Source organism: Ceratotherium simum, chromosome 7 (assembly GCF_057802395.1).
Source record: "Ceratotherium simum simum isolate JZ-2026a chromosome 7, ASM5780239v1, whole genome shotgun sequence".
Classification (NCBI taxonomy): domain Eukaryota; kingdom Metazoa; phylum Chordata; class Mammalia; order Perissodactyla; family Rhinocerotidae; genus Ceratotherium; species Ceratotherium simum.
In genome coordinates, this window is record NC_141906.1 from 75,530,009 (window position 1) to 75,551,561 (window position 21,553).

Here is a 21,553-nt window from a genome sequence, read left to right on the forward strand (position 1 = left end):
CGTATCCAGCTGGGTTAGTTTGTCAGAGGTCATTCAAAGTTACAATAGGGCTTCTTTTCTACAATATGGCTTCCCTCATGTCAACCTTCTCTTAAGCTGGTATCCCTTTCAAGAAGGAATTTGGCAATAATATTCAGGAATCTGTGTAATTCAGTAATTCTGTCTAGAAATATATCGTAATGAGGGGGAAAACTCAAAGATGTATTAAGTCTGTTAATCAAGCATTATTTATAATTTTGAAAAACAAAAATAATATACAGCAGTAGAAAATTATTCATCAGCTATAATACACTCATAAGTGGAATTTTATGCAAGGATGAAAATTGAAGTGGAGGCAAGAGATTAGAAAAACCAAATTCTTGTGATGACCTGTGTCTTGGGGCATATACCTTCATAACCAGAGCTGACACTCCCATGTTTTCACAGTGTGCCTTTCTGTTTCCCTCTTTTTGGCTACCAATGACCCTTCAGATCCATCTTTTTTCTGCCTTTTATTCATTTGTCCATCCCAGTAACAACCTCTTATTCCCTCCTCTTCTAATTAGTTTTCATCAGTAGATACATTTTAAATCAGCTGCTCACAGGCTGTGAAAACAGGGACAAGATTGTGTGTCTGTATGTGCAGGCACCATCCATGGAAAGACTCTAAAAATATACAACTAACAAGCAACAGTGATGCACCCTGGAGAAGACCCAGGAGAACAAGAAAACTGGAGTAAACGGATACTTCCTTTCAGTGATTTTTCTTTGGTAATCATTTCAAATACCATGAACATGTACCACCCAGTCAGTATACAAACGTCGGGGAGTGGGAAAACCTCCTCTACCTTTCTTGTATTCTTATGGCTGGGCTAATAATAAAATTGACACAAGACCAAATTAACAGGAGAAAAACCCAGTTTAATTATGTATGCATGGGAGAATCATGAGAACAATGCTGGGAGAGTAAACAAAGCAGGCAGTCTATATATCTTTTATAGAAAGAACAAATAAATTTGTGAGGAACTGACAGGACAAAGAAACTTAGGTTTGGGATATGTAACTAGTGAGGAATTTAAACAGGTAGTTGAATTAGCAAGGTTTTTTTATGCAAGCTTCTTGGCCTAGAATTCCCTAGCTGTGGTGATAAGGATGCAGGGAGAGCACCTTTCACATGGGAGATTTATATCCTGCTTTCAGGGGAGCAGAGACAGGAGGGTCGGAATGCCCTTTTTACTTCTCAAGTAACTTTAATTCAAAATAATCAATATGCCATTGTGGGATATTTTGGGATAGCTTGCCCTGGGCCCTAACACAAATAAATATAAGTTGTAAATGGAATGTATAAATAATCTGGTAGAGCATAATCATTTTATATAAGCAAGCGTGAGCCCAGAAAGATGAAGCAATTGTCCCGAGGTCACACAAGAAATTAGTGCTGATACTAGGAGGAGGAGGATCTAGCAGGGATGGAAAAAAATTTTACTGGGTACTTGGCATTTAATTCTCTTTATAATCCTGTAAAAAAAGTTTTTAAAGATGAAAACATTGATGCTCAGAGACATCAAGTAACTTCTTAAGGTCACAGAGCTACTGAATAGAAGCGAGGGTTCAAATTTGATTCTACCTTCCAACACCCTAGTTTCTACTCTTTCTGAGTCTTTATGCTACTCTTCTCCTCTCTGCTGTCCCAGTCACCCAGATTCCATGCTGGTCATGTATTCTGTGCCATCTAAACACAATTCTCTCATTCTGTTCTCATTCCCTTAGTGATCTGTACCATCCCAAGGGCAAAACTATGTATCCATAAATCAAAAGTACTTTCACAGAATTTTACTTATTGCTTTGTAAAACATCTTTACCACTTAATAATTTTTTTTTAAACCAAAAGGAAACTCTTCCTCGCTTTACACAATACCATTAGGTTGTGGATTTACAAACCTAAGCTGTAGAATCCTTCTGTCCTTTCCTGAAAGGTGTGTCATTCAGGGTCCCAGCAGAACACAGATGATCCACTGAAACAAAGTAATTGAAAAAATATAACAAGGGAACTATTTGCATGAGGCTAGGCAAAAGGGTAGTTGAGAGAAACGACAGAAAGATGGTAGCTCTCCCCAGGCTAACAACAGCAGGGAGACATTAGCAATCCTTGGCATGAAGAGACAAAGGTGGGAGCAGTTACTGTAACTGTGTAGGAAATGGGCACTTAGTTACTGCCACTGTAGCCCAGCTGGAAGAAAGTCAGAGAAATAAATATCACAATATCATGTTCCTCCTTCTCTCTGATTTCCTCTGCCCATGCTGCCATTGGCTTAACCCAACCAGAAACCAGAGGACAAGGGAGTCCATTGACACGAGCCATTAGGGAATGCCATCCAGGACTTGGAGTAAGGTATATAGGGGCAGAAAATTGGTCTGGAGAGGCACAGAGAATACCCCACTTAGTCTCTGTCGCATGTAGTACCATAACAGTCAGTGGTCTTTTCCTCTGCTGACTGGCTGCTGTGTGTGCTAACCTGATTACTGGCTTGTAACACAAAGTTTTCTATGGTTCTGAAATAGTCTCCAGATCCTTAGCTGACCACTTAGAGCTGCAAACTTCTCCACTCTCGTTTTAAAAGCACTATTTGAAAACGAGATAATTGTGTGTGAAATAATTCTTAAATCCTGTCCTTCATAACCTTGACATTTTCTATGAGATCTTCCACCCACCATTGCCAAATCCCTTAGAGTCCAAGTCTCCAAAGCTCCACACCACTGTCTCAGGAGGTACCATGCCTGCTGCTCTCTGGGTCCTAGCACACTTCCCACACACACTCTGCAAAATTCTTCAAGAATTTGTTTGGTCATTTAGCCAAGACCATCTCAACAAAATCCTATACCTCCTACCTTCTTGCAAAAATGTGATATTTAAAATTAGCCTTTGAAAAGTTGCCTGAAACTTCTGCAGACAGAACGAGATTTTAACATCCTAGACCGCCTTACATTTGAAATGAAATTTTCCAGGGCTGAGAGAGAAAGAGAGTGAGCCATAATGGAAAGCAACCAGTATTAGAAATCAAGAACCTGGATTCTAGACACAGTTCTGCTGCTGAGTAACTGAGTGACCTCAGGGAACGTACAGAAGCCTCTATCTGTTCTCAGAAATATGAGAGAACTGAATAAAATGATCCTTAAGGTCCACTAAATGTGAGTATCCTATAGTTTTAAGAGTCATCTTAAAGGACATTTAGAATGAGACACTTGTTTGAGAAAGAGTTAAAATTTCCTCCATGTAACCAATGGAACCTGAATCATCTATGGAAGGAAAAACGTCCCTTTGTTAAGTATCGCCCCTTTCTCAGGAGAATGATTTTTTGCTCAAGCTTTTCTTCAGAGCAACTTTGACGTCCTTATTCCTCAGGCTATAGATTAGTGGGTTGAGCATGGGTACCACAATTGTATAGAACAAGGAAGATACTTTCCCCTGGTTCATAGGTAAAAGAGAAGATGGTTTGAGGTACATGAATGCCCCTGATCCAAAGAAAAGAGAAACTACAATTATGTGGGAGCTACAAGTTCTGAAAGCTTTGGACCTGCCCTCAGTGGAACGAATACGGAGAATGCTGGAAAGGATGAGAGCATAAGAAATGAAGATGGTAACTGTGGGCACACCAATGTCAATGCCCACAACAACAAAAACTACCATCTCATTTACATAAGTGCTGCTGCAAGAGCGCTCAAGAAGGGGAAGGATGTCACACATGTAGTGGTCAATCAGATTGTTGGCACAGAAGGTCAGTCTCACCATGCATGCTGTGTGGGCCATGGCCCCAGCAAACCCCATCACATAGACACCCAACAAAAGAAGTAAGCAGACATGGGGAGACATGGTGACTGTGTACACCAGTGGGTTACAGATGGCCACATAGCGGTCATATGCCATCGCTGACAGGATGAAGGACTCAGAGATGACAAAGAAAAGAAAGAAGAAGAGCTGAGTCATACACCCTGCGTAGGAGATGATATTCTTCTTTGAGACGAAACTCATCAGCATTTTAGGTGTGATAACAGTGGAATAGCATAAATCTATGAAGGACAGGTTATAGAGTAAAAAGTACATGGGGGTGTGCAGGTGAGAGTTCAGTCCAATCAGCGTTATCAAGCCCAGGTTCCCCAGCATGGTGACCATGTAGAAACCTAGAAACAAGAAGAAGAGAGGGCTCTGGAGTTCTGGCTGGTTGGTTAAGCCTGCAAGGATAAACTCTGTCACGGAGGAATTCTCAGCTACCATTCTCATTTAAGGCATTCTGTAGGAACAAGGGAAAAGAGTCATTTAGAGGGAGAGAGAGCGACAACTGCTGCCCTCCCAGTCACCTCCCCATTCTTGTGAATTAGATCCACACAGAGAGATTTTAGACTTCAGCAGAAAGGCCTTTCTGAGGGTCTTTTCTCACAGCCCCTTAGTGACTCTGCCTCTGGAGCACCATCTGGAGGATGGACCTGCTTCCATGGTGAGGGCAGGGGCTGCTGGGAAGAAGGGCCCCAAGGATGAGCTGAGTCTCCCGGATCTTTACTTTGGTCCATTTATTGTGTCCTTCCAACCTCCAATTTCTGTTCAAGTTTACCACAACTGGGGTCAGTCTGTGAGGAGAGTTGTCTCAGAGGTTGGAATCAACCCAGCTGTGCCTGGAGTGTCCACCTTGTGGTCAAGGTGGACAGAGCAGAAAAGTGATGTGGTCTTTTCCAAAGCCTTTACTACCTGAGTTAGGAAACTTAGGAAAAGTTCAGCCCGGGTTCAGTCACTCACTCTCCTTCAGCCTGGAGCTTCAGTGATGTACCTTTCAATCTAACTCTTGTCCTCAATTGTTTGGACAGATATATATGGCCATGGTGCTAACTAACATAGATGAAGGGACTAAGCACAGACCCCTTTAGTTCCTGTCCTGTTTGGAGGATCAGAGCTTGGACTGCCTTAGAATTCTTTCTGAGCTAAATGATGTGAGAGCTGATTGAGGCTTTGCCCTGAGGCTTTTTTCCGGCTTGCAGAAGGGAGACAGCATCCTTGCCTATAATCAGTGCCAGCTGGTGACAGGAGACTGAGCAGTTTTATTCTGGGTTTAGAGATCTCGGGACCTGATTAGAAGTAAAAAGCCAGAGGTTCCCCTGGGATTACAGCCCTAGAAATTTAAAAAGAAGGAATATTTTCTTATACCCTTGATAATATATGAATGGGCTTTTAGAAACATTATTTATTTGTTCAGTTAACATCTGCTCAGTAAAAGCCAGTAGTTGTGCGATAATAATAATTTATTGAGTATTTACTATGTATATCCAACATTCTTCCAGTCTTGGCACTTACATGTTGACACAGCATGCCAAGATCCAATACCATTTTACGTATAATACTTCATTTTAATTCTTCCCCAAATCCTATGAACTGGATTTTATCACTCCCATTTTGGAAATGAAGTAATTCACTGGATGTTAAATTACAAAGGTCATATGAAATCTAGGTCCACCTAACCCCAAATCTAGTGTTCTTAATAATTGTGTTTAATATCTCCCTGTGGGAGATAATGAAATGTATAAAGCAGGGTCCTTGTCTTCAAGGCTCTAAGGATCTCTTGGAAAAGAAAAGATAGAACACACCTAACCAGATATGCAAAAAAAACGTGATAAGATCCAGAAAAAGAAATAAAACGCTGTGCGCTTTCAGAGAAGGGCGTTCAACATACCACTTGCATTTCAGTTTATCACAGGAATTGCACAACATCTAGTCCAGGCAGGAACAAATCTTTCCTGTCATCTCTTGGAATTTAAGACTGGCAATAAAGAACAATTTCTATCAGTTAAGAACAGTTTTTTTCACAAAATTGCTAAATTGTTGGAATTCTTCTTGATGGCCCATGTCCTCCTTCCTCTCGGCTCTCTTTCAGGCTCCCAGGAGCCTCTTACTGACCCCAATGGCCTTGTAACTTGATCTCCCTTTACCCCACTGGACCCACCAACATTTGTCTTGTTCGCTTTGCTCTTTTCCTGACTCCCCTCTCTCATGACAAAAGTTATCCCTCTTTGTCCCAGTCTTTCAGTCTTGCTTTGAGCTCAGTGACAGCTAATTCATACTTTTGGGGCCTCATAGATTTGAAGCAATATTAAAAATCATCTAATCCTGTGTTCCACAAACCTGGCTGTCCAGTTAATTAGATAATTCTATGCTTATTAAGAGTACATATCCTGGTGCTCCAATCCAGACATAATAATTCAGAATCTCCAGGAGTGGGACTTTATAATCTGCTTCCTCTTCTGAATCTCCCCTGGTAATCTGGATATTTAGCCAGGTTTAGGATTCACTGATCTAATCCTCCTAGCCTATATCTTCCAGACAGGGAAATTGAGGTCCAACCGATCACAGAGCTGATTGGTGGTACAGTCTGAAATAAAACGTGGATCTCTAACCTCTCCCATTGAAGAGGATCTCCAGCTCACCCAGAAGAAGCTCACCTGGTCTTCACTTTGGCTGAAATATAAAGTACAAGTAAAGTACATAATTGGACATCAGGCCTGAAACAGCACCCCCGGGTCATACAGAAGAGAGACTTGAATGTCATAACAGGGGATGTGTGTGCAGTGTGAATCCGTGGAACATTTTGAATGGGGCAATGACATGATCGGGGGAGGACGTGATCAGATGTGCTGAGGAAGATCAATTAGTCTAATGGGCTACTGGGTGTCAATGACTTGATACAACAGTCTCTCCAGAGACTGTTTTATTTGCATTCAGACAAGATGGCTTAACTCAAAGCACAACAGCAAAATAAGGGATAAGAGATAGACTTTCACAAGTAACAGGCTAATGGAGCAAAAGGCCTTTCTAAGCTTTTAGCACGTTACAAATCACATAATGTGGGCCTTGCCTTATAGCTGTGGTGTCCTCTACCCTCTACTCGGAACATTTTTCAAGGCCCTGAGTTCAGGTCCCATCACCAAGCTCTCTGTGTTGGACATCTTTTCTGCCTAATTGTCTGTTACTCAGCCCATCTTTTCAGCTTCTACTGTTGCTGTGGCAGCTGGCTGCATGCAGTTGTCGGCAAACAGCACGGTTCCTCAGCTGCATCACTTACGCCCTGCTTTCTGCCCTTGTCTCTGCCACCACATGTGGAATGTGTGGGAATCCACTCAGCCATTCTGGTGCATGTGCAGCAAGTATGCCCTATCAAAATGACAAATGCCAGAAGGAGTAGGATTTCAAATCATTATCAGCTCACACCCTAATAGGGATTAGCCAAAAAATCCTAGTACCTTGTCCTTAGAGCTCCTGCAGCTCTCCTCCTAACGTAATACTGTCTTTGTGGTCATCCATGTGCCTCCATGAACTGTGACGAATGGTAACTAGGTTTATTCACATTTATATCTTTACAACCAAATGTAGAAACTGGCTTGCAGCAGCTCACAAAAGGTTTATTAATTTCAGACTCTGTATCTCCTCATCTGCAAAATGGAGGTAATATAATAATTCACAAGGTTGTTATGAGGGTTAAATTAAATCATAAAATAGAAGAGCCTAGCAAAGAGGGTGACATGTAGAAGAGCCTTGATAAATGTTATAGGAAATATACATAAAACATACATAAAATATATATAATTTAGGGAGGTAATGAGAAAGAGAAAAAACTTGCTAAGAGCTAGATGAGCCTGAAAGGGGCAAGAGAGAAGCTAATATAGGATGGGAGAGGAGACCTGATAAAAGTGAGAGGAGTTCTGAAATAATATGTTTTCTTCAAAACTTTATCTAAGGCCCATCTCCCCAACAAAACTTAATCCACACACAGGACCAGGGTCCTTGAGTATTTCACCTTGTCCCTACTTCCTGTCCCACCACCGACGCCCTATTTTTCAAATAACTGCACTCCGCCACACCACAAAGGCCAAATTACAGTCAGGTGAGGCTTCCTTTATAGCCTCCAATCTCTTCTTTCTGTACCCATTTCTAGTCTCAGTAAAAATTCGTCTTCCCCAAGCACTCACAGTCCTAATGCTTGCTCTTTTAATTCTCTGTCAGAACCAGTTCTCGGGGCCAGCTCGGTGGCGCAAGCAGTTAAGTGTGCGCGCTCCGCTGCAGCAGCCCGGGGTTCGCCGGTTTGGATCCAGGCGCGCACCGACACACTGCTTGGCAAGCCATGCTGTGGTGGCATCCCGTATAAAGTGGAGGAAGATGGGGACGGATGTTAGCCCAGGGCCAATCTTCCTCAGCAAAAAAAAAAAAAATAAAAAGAGAGAATTGGCAGACGTTAGCACAGGGCTAATCTCCTCACAAAACAAAACAAAACAAAAACCAGTTCTCAGGAAAGATCTCCCAAATTCTACTAAAGCTTGTTGGGGATCATCCACATTCCACACCCTCTTCCAGGAATTTTTTTTTTTTTTAATAAAGACAAAATCTTTAACCAAAAAACAGATCTCTAATTAGGAAGTATCAAGTAGGACTCGATGAATCATACATTTTGGTGAGGGTGGGGCAGCTGGAGTCATCATGTAATGAGTTTATAATCAAAAGCACGTTGGCAGCTGCCTGTCCTCCACTTGGCAAGCTAATTATATAGCCTCTGCATCAGTCCTGTGTATGTGTGTGTATGTGTTTTGTGTACGAGTATTTGGTGACATTTGCATGTACCCGGTGCTTGCCATTCCAACACATGGGGGATATATTTTGATCACTGCTCAATAACAAGAGGCCTCAAGCATAAATCTTATACTTAGATATTTGTCACTGCCTTGGTGATTACAGTAAATACCAATCCCCGCTCTTATCCCACTGTAGTCACAATTCTAAAGAAAATAAATGATTATTACAAACCTGAAATGAGCCCCACAGGACAGAGGCTCCTTGGGGCACAGAAAGCGAAGAAGACTCAAGCTTCATTAAAAGTTAACTTTTCTCTAGGAGCCTTAGAGGATTCTCGTTTGGATGATAGAAAAACCAAGAAAAGTTCCTCTGGATCTGTGTCACTTCAGAGCCTGTTGCCATGGGAACTGTGCTTCAAAATCTTCTCAACTGGGGCTTCATTAAAGTCATGTTCCTTGATGAGCAGATGAAGCCCAAACAGGAAGCAGTGTAGGAAGAACTATTCTTAACTGTATTTCTTTTGTTATAGAACTGTTCTCTTTCCAAAACTTGAATCTCTATATAGTGCTTCATTTTATTTATTTCTATTTTTCCCATCTTTTTTTTTTTTATTACAGTCTATTTGTGGCATTCCATGTGTGATACGTGTAAATGCAATACAATGTCTCTCATGCACATGCATTAACCCTCAGATTTCTGGTGGCATGAGGTTGGCCTCAAGTGCATTGACCATCACTGCACACCAGAGTAGGCCAAGCACAAGTTACAGGTGCATAGGAAGAGGAACAGAACTTGATGTAAATGATGGCAGCTGAAAGATCTTCATTTGAAATGGCCTCAGTTAGCTCCTGAGAAAGCAAATATCAGGAGTTATATGGTTCTGCATTATATTTAACCTTAATTTACTTTTATTAAGCATTTTCAACTCCTTGACATACAAATCTATACGTAAAAGATACATATATTTAACATAGAATCCTAGAATTAGAAGGGACCTCGGAGGTCTGTATTGGGGGTAATTAACATGTATTGAACCTAGGTACCAAGCACTCTGCTGGTAGTTTTACATATATTATGTCACTTACAGAAAATGAATAATTTACAAAGGTATAGATTCAGCATGCTTAAAAATATCATCTAATGGATTCAAGAATATTAATACTAGTGCTAATATTTTATATTTTTAAAATGCTTTTTAAATGTGCCAGCACCTATTCGAAGTGCTTTATACATTTTAATTCAGGTAATTTTTACAAAAATTCTATGAAGTAGGTGCTATTATTATCCTGCTCTGCACAAGAACATTTCCTTAATCAAAGGAATCAAACGTGCTTATCTCTTAGTTATGACAGCCTGGTCTCTTTAAGCCTCCAGGTATTTGTAGTGATGGAGGAATTAACAAGATTTGCTAGAAAAATGATGGTGGAGGAAGAATGGAGAGGAAAGATCAAGTATCACAGGTGACTAAGATTTCAGTCCTAGGACAGAGAAAAAGGGAAGGAAGGAGGGCAGGTGTAGAGGTAAAATTTAGACCTGACTGTCAAGTGCTGAAAGCATGTCTAAGAGGGTGGTCAGGAAACACTGTCAGTGTGAAACGGGAGAGCATCAAGACATGAACTGGGAATCGTGTAAATAGAGATGACCACAGAAATCTCAAGTCAAGGGTTAAGGATGGAACCTTTCAATGCAAAGGGAGGAGGAAATTGTTAGGAAGTGTGTCAGAGAAGGCCAATGTGGTGGCCCTGAGCAGGCTTTGTAGCCAAATGACCTGGGTTCTAATCACATAATTCATTGGCTGAGTAAGTTTATAGTGTTTGTGTGTCAGTGGCCCCGTTTATAAGCAGAGATGTTAACACTTAACACATAGGATGGTTGTGAGGATTAACTCTCATAATCTTTAATAAGTAATTTTGAATTAAGGAAGTGTCATAGAACCCTTATTCCTCCGTATCTCTTTTTATCCACTTGGTCAAATTCTGCCTTTTACATTTCATTCAGTTTCGGGAGTGAATTTTCTCATCCCCAACTATTTTATAAGCAACTGCAAGGCAAGATCATATGTTGTTTAACTTACACGCCTAATATTGAACACAATGACGAATACACATGTTGTTCATTAGTATTTACTAAGTACAATAGAAAGAAATATAAGTATGGTTCAATAAAAGCCCAGATGTAAAAATTGATAAATTCAGGGGTACGTTTATTTTTTCAAATACTGAAGGAATTCATTAGAAGTTTCTTATAAATAGCTATGTGGTAAACCCATTTCCAATAAATAAATAAATAATATAAATTACACATAACTGGTTTTACTGCAAGTATTTTTGGCATTTTAAATAAGCATGAACTGACATGCTAAATGGTTGTGCCTTTTGGGTGTGACCTCCAGGATCAAGATATTTACAGAATAAAAGGAACCTCCCAATATTTTGAGGACTGGTAAAGGAAAATTACTCAGTGACAGAAAGAACTGCAAAGCCTTCCCAAGTCAGGAGCTGCCCAGAGCTGAGTTTCATCATAGCCCACAGTTTGGGGCTCTTAAAATAGGGATCCATTTTTAAGTGACATTTATCTCAGGAATATATGTGCTATAATTACCCTAACACTAGAAGTAAAATATATGATTTCAAGGTGTATTAAGGGTAAACCATGTTCCAAGATTGTGCTAGAGGGAGAAAACAGGGAGGTAACATAGACTTATTTAAAGGCAATTTGATGGAGGGGAGGTTATTCTAGGCATTAGTGGGGATGTCTCAACTGATTTAAAAAAATAAATCCTAAAAATGCAGATTCACTAATCTTTTAGAAAGCAACAGACTTTCCTTGTTGGATAGAGATGTTTCAGAAATCTTAATTGCAGGATGGTGAAGGCTCTCTGCTATTTTTTAACATCTCTACTGGTCAAGAAAGCCACAAAACCTCTGTAAAATTTTGTACTTGTGCTTTTCAAAGCTTTCTCTAGGGAACTTTTCTAAAGACTAGTTTTAATTAAGAAGAAATGTGATGTAGTTGAAGGAACCACGTTTAGGAGTCTAAAGATCTAGTTGTGTAGCCTTGGAAAGTAAGAATGTTTTCCAATCTGGGATTTCCTCTTCTGTAAACAGGAATATCAAAACCTGCCTTGTCTGCCTCATAATGTAATGTACAGTTGTCTGTTATGTACCAGATATCTTCTCTGCCCATCATTAAATGTTGAAGTTCCTCAAATTTCTAACCTCACCTTTCTTATCTCCTCATCCGATACAATTTCCCAGAGTAATTCCCTCCACTCTTATGGTTTAAGTATCATCTACTCATGTGTTAATTATACATTAATTGCCTTAAGTATTCAGTTGCTGAAAGGACTCACAAGACTCAAACCTTGTATACTCACAGAAGAGCTTTATCACAAGTAAAGGATACAGCAACTACAGGAGGAGGGTATGCAATGAGAGGGATCCAGATATTTCTGGCACAGGCTTCTTTGCTCTCCTACCACTGGGTTGCACAAGATGCACTTTGTCTCCAGCTCTTGAACCACCACCAACATACATGGGAAGCTTCTTGGTACCAGCAAATCCAAAGTCTGATACTCTTATAATGAGCAAGCCTGTAGGCATAGTCCACCTATGTGACCAGCCTGAACCGTTGCAACACCCCAGGTTCTGCTGAAACCAAGTGCAATTATTATTATTGTTATTATTATTATCAGACAATTTTGGTAAGCTAGTACATTCTGCCCCCAAATAGCTCAGGGATGCATGGTTATAAAACACCATTTATCTTTAGTAAATATATTCCATAGCATTGGCCAATGGTCAGTACCATGCCCCAGGCAGCTCTAGAGATAAACATGCAGTCAATCCATACTGACTAAGATTAACCCATGCTATATAATTGATAGGTGCCAAATGCATATGTCTAGCTCAGACTCATGTCCTGTATTGTCAAGAGACTATCAGACATCCCCACCTGAATATCTCACAGACACCTAAAATTCAGCCATGTGAAATAAATTTATCGTTTCCCTAAAATGTTTTCCTTTTCCTGTGTTTTTTAATGAAGGCAAAATACAAAATTAACAACCAAAATTAACACAATCTTCTTATTCTTGTATGACCTCTCCATCCAGCCCCAAATCGTAGCTATTGATTTTAGTGAGCTAAAACTTAACTTCTCAGCTATGATTCAAAAAGCCTGTCACTCATTAGTTAGTTTGTTACCATATGCAAAGCAAAACTAGCTATTTGGCATGGATAATAAGAGAGTTACATCTTTTTCTTTTTGATCTTTTAATTTTATTCTTAATATATATACCATACCTGCGTATATATGCATAGCTTTGCCTTAATGCTCAAATGTGAACATGTAATTTTTTGTGAAGGTGTGCACGAGATATAAGGCCTAAAATTAAGGTCCAACATTATGTGTTGCCTCAACATCTGGGAGAAACCAGGAGGATCTCAAATGGCCTAACTGTGAGTTCCCCTCCCTGGTCTGGTTCCGCTGATGAGGCCTCCTAGCCAAACAACCCTCCTTATCTTGGGGTCCAGGCACAGTCTCTGGAATCCTAGAGTTTCAGTGCCCTGTGAGCCTGAGGAGCTATTCAAACAAGTCAGTTATCTTCTCGCATGGGAACCAGGGTCACCTCATCCTCTCAATACTAGAAAGCCTGCCTCCCACAGCCCCTGGTTGCTCACTCTGTTCCTGACTGCAACCCCTTTGTGGACCTGTGTGATGTGCAGTGTCCTGCCCCCAAGGTTGTGAGCATATGGAACTAATAAACTTCTGTTAACCCATCTGTCCAGGGCGGGGTGTTGTGTGCTTAGCCATCCCCATAATCATAGGGTGGGGATTCTTCCCACACCAATGGTGTGAATAGGAGTCGATTAAAATAGTGCAGCCCTTTTGAAAACTCGTTTTGAGGACAGCCTGGCCACCGTATGGATATTACAGATGTGTCGTCTAAAACAAGGAAGTTTTTCTACTATCCTCTTAGTATTGGACCGCTTTTACTCCATTAAAGCTGATACCTTTAGATCCTTCCTAACGTGGGGCTCAGGTGTCAACAAACAATACTTTTACCCCCAATTTATGCCTCCTGTTTCAGTTGTTAATAACCTCCCCACAAATTTGCAGAGGCGCCTGCTGTATTAGACCAAAAGCTTCAAGCCCTGAGAAAAATTAAAGATAAATCCGAATACCTGGATGACCGTCCACCTTTGAACAGCATATTAAAATTTGAAAAATATATCCGTGTATATTATCCTATATACTCCTTAAAACAACTTGAATTTATTTGATTCTTTCTTCCTTTTACAGATAAGGAAATTGACTCATTACTCTGCAAAAGATAAAACTGAGATTCAGGGGCCAGTCATCTAAATCCAAATGCCAGGCTGTGTCAACCACTCCACAGTGCCATTAGCTAGATTTGGGATTATGCAGCCTTATTCTGTCATACCCTGGCATGTATTTGAGAATTTCCCAGATGAAAAGGGAGATTTGATTTCTGAAGTAAAGTAAATCAGCAAATTCAACTAATGAAATAGGCTTTTAGAGTATTTGAAAAAGTTGTAGCCCAGAAGTGCTCAACTTTGGCTGTGCAGTAGAATCACCTAAAGCTCCTTATAAATTCTGCTTCCCAGGCCACACTACAAACCAGTTAAATCAGAAGTTGTGAGATGAGGCGCTGGTAGAAGTATTTTTTTAAAGCTCCTCCGGTGATTCCAAAGTGCAGCCAAGTTGAGAATCACTGTTGGAGGCAGTAAAAGCTCAAGGCCTTGGGCCCCCTTTCCTCTCACCTTGATTTCTGAAATCAAGAAGACCCTGGTTGGTTTGATAGAGAGGAGGAGCTCCTATAATAAATTGTCTCATTTCTGCTCAATGTCTTCTAGGTTGCCCCTTCCAAAAATTCTTTTAATAATGTTAAAGAAAAATTTATCCCAAACATGGAAAAATGTAAATAGATGATTGATTAATTCTTTGATATCAAGCTAGAGCATTTTCCAAAATACCTGCTTGATCCTAATGTGACATTCTTGGAGACTGTCACTGTGTATTTGACTAACGATTCACAACTGATAAAGGGGCAGGCATTTTATAGCCTTGTAAGGTGAGAGTTTTGCATAAATTGATGTCATTATAATTTGTATAGCTCAATAAAGGCGTTAACGCTAAAGGGAATATGGTTTTATTGCCCTGTAGGACATTAATCAGTCATATATCTAACATGGCAATCTTATTTCAGCATCCTTTTCCTAACTATCTACATGTATGTGATTTTATATATACCTATATAAAATGGTGTGTGTGTGTGTGTGTGCCTATATCACAAATGCTCTTAGAAGCAGCTTCTTTGTCTTCCTGCTGGTTGCCTTGTTAACAAATGAAATATAGTTTTGACATATGTTAATAACAAGTAAGTATTTAAGAGTCAAGGGGCTGGCCCCGTGGCTTAGCGGTTAAGTGCGCGCGCTCCGCTGCTGGCGGCCCAGGTTCGCATCCCGGGCGCGCACCCACGCACTGCTTTGCTGGCCATGCTGAGGCCGCGTCCCACATGCAGCAACTAGAAGGATGTGCAGCTATGACAGACAACTATCTACTGGGGCTTTGGGGGAAAAAATAAATAAATAAAAATTTAAGAGACAAGATTTTTCAAATTAATAGCTATGAATAAATAATAGCAAATTAATAGCAAATTAATAGTTAACATTTCTTGGATGCTTACTATAAGCCAGACATTGTACTAAGAGTTTAAATACTTTATCTCATTTGATTCTTAATGAAATAGATTCTGTTGTTATGCTAATTTTACAAATGAAGAAACTGAAATTTACAGAAGTTGATAATTTTCCAGAATTTGCAGAAGTGACAGCCCTGGAAGGAAATCCAAATTGTCTTACTCTGGTAACCAAATTCTTAGCCATCGATAATTCTCTTTCTCTGAGCTTGTAATCTCTCTGTATATTGGCCTAATGGTTTTGCCATAAACATACACTTCACATTTCATAAAAAATAACTTCCTCAGATCCCCTTCCTCCACTATCTGTGCCCAACTGCCTCTCTTTAGAGGGAGCTTCTTTCCTATAACCAAGGAAGTGATACAATCCTGATAATAATCAGAATCTTCCTGTCCCCAAGGATGTATTTCTAATACTTCTGCCTCCCCTATCACCCTGCCTCAGTAAGTTCAGAACCCACATTTAAAGCAAGAGCTGACATTTGTACTGCTCTGTATAGTTTAAAACCCACTTTACACTATATCGTGATCAATCCTTGCAATTCTGGGAGAACGGATTATTTTCCTGTTTTACAGAAAAGAAACCTGGGGCATATATAACCTGTATAACCCCAATGGGGCTCTTTTGCTTCCAAATTTCAAAGTTCATTATCTTTCCAATATTCTACCCTGCCTTTCATCCCCTGATATTTCCAGAAGACCTTTGGGTCTAAAAGGAAGTTCTAACAGTGAGATTTAAGCATTTTGGAAAAAGACCTGAGTCAGGGATATAAAATATGTACCAAATGCAGGGCAATGTTGGGGAATGAATCACAGCCCAGAGGCAAATGTCCCTGGAACAAACTGTACTAGCTAAGCAAACCTAGCTAAGTTTTGGATCTCCAAATTCAATCCAAACAACAAAATAAAGGCCTTCAATGCATTTTTTAAAAAATCAAACCAAATTCCACATCAGTTAAATGGGTAGCATGGCCCCGCAGCACTCCCTCTCCCCATACACCTCATTAATGAGAGGGAAGCATAAAACCACAGGGCCCCACCTACACAGAGAGAGCAGCCTGGCACCAGTCCCAGCTGAAGTCCCAGTCTCTGCATCCTCCCCTGCAATGACCTATTCAAGGTCAAACCTCCCTGTAATTACTAGTGTCCTGGCCCATGCCTGGTGCATTATTTAAAGAATCATCTCCTACTCCTAGCACAGATACTCCCAAGACTAGAACTGCAGGCACTCTGCTCAGAGCCAGCTGCCTGAAGCCATCCTGGTCTTACTCTGCCCATCCTGGGATTCCATCCTGACAGCTCTGCATGCCCACATTCCGCAATATCGTGTCACTTGCGCACACAACTGCAGAGCCATGCTCACATCCAGTATGTGCTGGATAAATGTTGCTTCTATTTTTTCTGTACTTTTCTTTCCATCTCTTATGAACTCCATCCAAACCGTTATTATATGTACTGTTTTGGGTTCTCAACTTATACAGCCACTCCACAATCCCTGTTAAAGAGAATGTGGTACAGCCGGGAGCTGGCACACCTGACCCTCTTTTTACTTGTGATGCTATTTGCTTAGTGAATTAGCCATGGAAGGAGCCTTAACCTCACGTTGCCTGTTTCTTCACCATAAAACGAGGAAAAGAGATCAGTTTCTCTGATCTCTTTTCCTCGGGAATGATGATGGGAAAACCAAAGCCAAAAGCTTTCCCACTGCATTCATTTTTTTCCTCTAAGACCATCCCCAACCTATATCACTCCTCTACATCTAAGCTCAAAATTGAGACAACAAATCCTCTAAAAGATGTCACCCATCCCAGGAAGTAAACATCAACATCACACTGCAGGGGTGCTGGTGCCAAAATGCAGGTTAGCGGACACAGCCTGCTGCTGGCCGGTTTGGGTCTAGTAGCTGTTTATAAAGAGAACTCCAGACCAGAAGCCTGAGTCAGTGCATTTAGCTGGCCTGGGGCAAACAGAAGAATGAATACAGTTCCCTTTTCTACCATGACACAGCAAGGCCTAACCAGAAAACTTGTTCACTGGAGATGGACAGTGCCTTCCAAATGAAAAAATTTGGAAAGAGGAGAGGAAGTTGCCTCAAGAGAATTCCTCGTGGATTGTGTCCCAGCTCTCATTCTCCTTTCCAGCAGAGGGCTGCCTGAAAAGAGTATTCCTGTTCCAGGGCTTCTTATCAGCATTTCTTTCCCAGTAACTTCAGTAACCAACAGGGTACCTTGCAGTCAGCCCATGTAGGAACTGTCCAACTCACCACAAATATGGTGAGACTGGCCAATACAAGATGACAAGTCCTATTTTTCTGCATTAGGTAGACAGTCTGCCTGTCTATCTGCCTCTAGATATCTTCTGCCATGTAGGACAACTGCAGCATAACAGTCTCTGTTTCATCTGAGTTTCTTGTGTTCATGTTATAATTCTTCTTTAATTGCTCAGTGATCCTTGGTTGTTATCTTGAAACTAAGAGTATCCTAAGTTGATAGGACACTCAGTAGGCTTGAGGCACACTTGAAAACTGGAGTACTTCACTCTTCGCTGGTTTATGTGGGCTGTGTTATTGGAGGAACCATAATTTCTGTAGGTCTTTCTCATACGTTGCTCAATTTCACCAGAAAGGATATCCCAATCTCCTAATTTAAGAGGTTGAGGGGAAAGTGGCCTTCATAATGATGCTGCCAACATTCAGAAAGTTCACAAATTAACTCCAAGAATTTCATGTAATCCCTGTCTTTTCAGTTCAATGTCCTTGCCCAGAGCTGTGCCTGGTGTCCAGAGTACAGGGTCCTTGTGGTTCAAACTCTCCAAAGAGTAAACTTTAAGACTTCTTCCAGGCTTGGGAAGGGCAGAAAAATTGCAAAACTGTACCTGTGAGAGGGGAGGAAAAATAAGAAAGAAAAAACTTGTAATAATATTTCAGTAATTTTTCTGGCATATTAACTATAAGAAGTTACTTAAAGTCTCTAAGCCTCGTTTACCTCCTGTGTTAAATGGGGTAGTAGAACCTACCTCTCACTGTTGTGCAACTCAGGAAGTGGGTCCCTTTTTTGTCCTTACACATCATTTAGATTTTCAAAAACAAATTTCACTACATTGTATGTAGAATATGAAACCTCATATTTCCTTTAGAAAGAAAGACAACCAGGGGAAAAGAGGAAGTTTCTGGTACTAGGCAAAGTGCTTTATCCAAATTATGTACATTAATCTTAATAGCAACCGTATGAGACTAGTATTATTTCTATTTTACAGGTAACTAAACTGGGTTTAACAGTGAAATAATTAGCCTAAGTTCACATGGTTAGTAAAACACAGAGCAGAGCTGCAAACTCATGCCTACCATATCTCAAAGATGATGCTTTTGCCAATGCACTGTGCTGCAATATAACCAAACCTTTATGTCATAACTCTGATTGGAAATTTGTGGTTACAAATTAGATGGACTCCATATAAGAATTAATTGTTTTATTCTCAGAGAAAATAAAACCATACAGCCGTGTCATTCAGTGCAAAGTATATGGGATTTATGGCCAAAGTTGGTTCAAACTCTGACTCTGTCATTTACTGTAGAAACAAAGATGAATTTTGTTAGGTAGTAACATTTCTTCTGCAAGTTAAAGGCATTGGCAGTGTCAGTCTCCCAAGGGAGAAGTAGATCCTCAGACAAAAGCCAACACTGAGAAAGATAGCCCTACATAGATTGAGGAGGGAGAAGTCGGTTTCCAGCTGTATCGGGACATTGAGACATAGACATATCCAAGGAAGACTCTACATACTGAGGGTGAAAGGTGGCTTCTTCCACAGGAGCTGGGATGAGAATAACCCCTATGGGACACATACTGAAGGTGAGTAACAACACCCATAAGACATATCCTCCACAAATGTTGTGTTTTATTTTATCTAGCTTTTATTTTATTTTTTGCCTAACAAAAATAAAAAGTGTGTGTGTGTGTGTGTGTGCGTATACATATATTTACTTTTATTTATTTTTTATTGTGATATACAAACAAGAAAGGACAAGAAGTGACTTGTGTCACTGAATTTTCACAAATGTATACATCTATGTACATACAACCCAGGTACTCCCTAGCCTTCTGGGCAGTCATTTTAGAAGTCTAATTTGAAAGTCTATGGCCTTGTATACAGTCATTTTTCCAGCGTTGAGGGGGAGCAACACCCCTCTGAGGCTTGCATGCTATGTTGGCATCAGGTAGGAGACCTAAGGGCAAGCGGATGAAGTATCACCGGTAAAGAGAATGGGTCACTTGGTCTAATAACTACTCTCTTTCCAGTTTCAATTTTGAATGTTCTAAGGTTTACTTTTAGAAAAATGGCATTCCGTTTTAGGATGAAGACTCTTCTACTCAATGCTTTTTTCACTCCCCTGTGAGTTTCAGCAAATGTGAAGCAATAGCCAAGGAAAGATATGAGACAAAAGTAACAATCTTGGTTCACTAGAGTATAAAATAAAACTCATTCACTCATTCATTTGTTCCCTATCACTCATTTATTCATTCATTTATAAAATCTAAAACTTGTATAGAGGCAGCTATTTTTGGTCATATAGCAGTTTGAAATTCAGAAAAATTCCTTCCAGTTCAGCATGCATTAAAATGCTGGATTAAAAAGAAAAAAAGCATAATTTTGGTGCACGACTGAGCTGCCAGGGAAGTAAAGAAGTTCCTGGGAGGGCAGAAGAGACAGGAAGGCAGGAATCATGTAAAGTAGGTAGAGGCTGACACTTGTCTTGGGGGAACCTGCCAAGACTGAGTCTTCATATGTGAGGGACTGGAGACAACGCCTGGGCCCAGCCAGGCTTCATTCCCAGTGAGTGAAGTAGATAAAAGTGACCCCATGTAGAGACATGGGGAGAAAACAGTCTCTTCTCAGCCCTGGCTTTGAAGCAGATAATGCAAACCTTCTCCTCTAGGAATTCCTACCCGCAAGCCCACACTTGAGTGTGTTTGGGGCTGGAATCCACACTACGTGTATGGCCTGAGAGTCCCAAGCCAAAAGTTTCAAAAAATGAAAGCATTTAATAACAGCATAAATCTGACTGAGTTTCTTCAGTCAGAAACTGAAATTCAGGCAGAAACTTGAAGGACAAGGTGTGTCGATATCTGTCCTCCTATTTGGCAGTCTCTTCCCTTAGGTGAGTCTTGGTTGAATCTCCACGCTTTGGAAGCAGTCCCCACAGAACACTTCATCCAACCTCAGGCATTCAGGTGCTTCTGCTCAGGACTGTGCTTCTGAAGCAATTTCGAGTCCATAATGGCAAAGGCAGCGATGACACCTGCCAGCGCCCACCTCTGGTGGGTGGCGATGTTAGGAGGTGCCACCAGCAGTGCTCAGTTGCTTGTGGAATAGATGCTGGTAGGGCCAGTCAGCATCCCAACCTGTTTCTGCAGTGTGATTTGACTGAGTTTCCAGCTGCCTGCCTTCTCCTGACCCTGCCTGGATCACAAACCTTGTTCTTTCCAATAAACCCCCTTAAGTTAACCAGAGTCAGATACAGCTGTTTGCCCCTAAGAACTCTGACTAGTTATACTGGAAGTAGCCAGATAGAAGGGCTGGGACAGGGAGTGGGGAGGAGGAGAGCATGCAGGCTGTGGAGCAGCTCTCTCATTTGGGATAACATCCGTCATGTTGGGAAACAGACCCTCCTCTTACCACAAAGAATTGTGCTGTATTTAGATTAATTTGTTCCCTTCTGGCTGCTTTTGATTGTGTTTGGAGAAAAAGAAATTGAACAAAAAGATGAGATTCTGGAGACTGCTGTTCTTCGTATGCTCATACCTAAAATCCTTTGTGGGATTCTTAAGCCTTTTATTTTGCAATGGCTTTTTTTTTTTTTTTTTTTTTTTAATGATAAACACATGCATTTCCACACTCTGTGGATAGCATGCATCAGGTGCCGGAATCTCAAGTGTCCAAATCAATGTGTACCCAGCTCAAGAGACAGAATATTGCCAACACACCAGAAGATTCCCTCATGCCCCTTGCCTGTTAATACCACCCACTCCCTACCCCTAGAGATTGGCATTTTCTAATCTTTTATCACTATGGATTGGTTTTACCTTTTCTTGAACTTTAAATAGAGTCGTCTAATACAGTTTTTTTGTCTAGCTCATTATTGTGTCTGTGAAATTCATCCATACTGTTGATGTTATAGTACATCATTTTATTATTGCATATTATAGCATTGTATGAATATACAGTATATTTCTTCATCTGCTGCTTTT

The 21,553-nt window shown here is 40.6% G+C and overlaps 2 protein-coding genes across 2 annotated transcripts in view; one reads left to right on the forward strand and one right to left on the reverse strand.

The window, feature by feature from the left end:
- LOC147916718 (uncharacterized) overlaps positions 1-21,553 on the forward strand; it is a 75,468-nt gene that overhangs the window by 48,976 nt on the left and 4,939 nt on the right. The gene's annotated exons all lie outside the window — the stretch shown is intronic.
- Positions 3,320-4,267, reverse strand: LOC101390178 (olfactory receptor 8B8). Its single transcript, XM_004438405.3, has one exon. It carries the CDS (start codon positions 4,256-4,258, stop codon positions 3,320-3,322), a length of 939 nt encoding a protein of 312 aa, XP_004438462.1. The 5' UTR covers positions 4,259-4,267.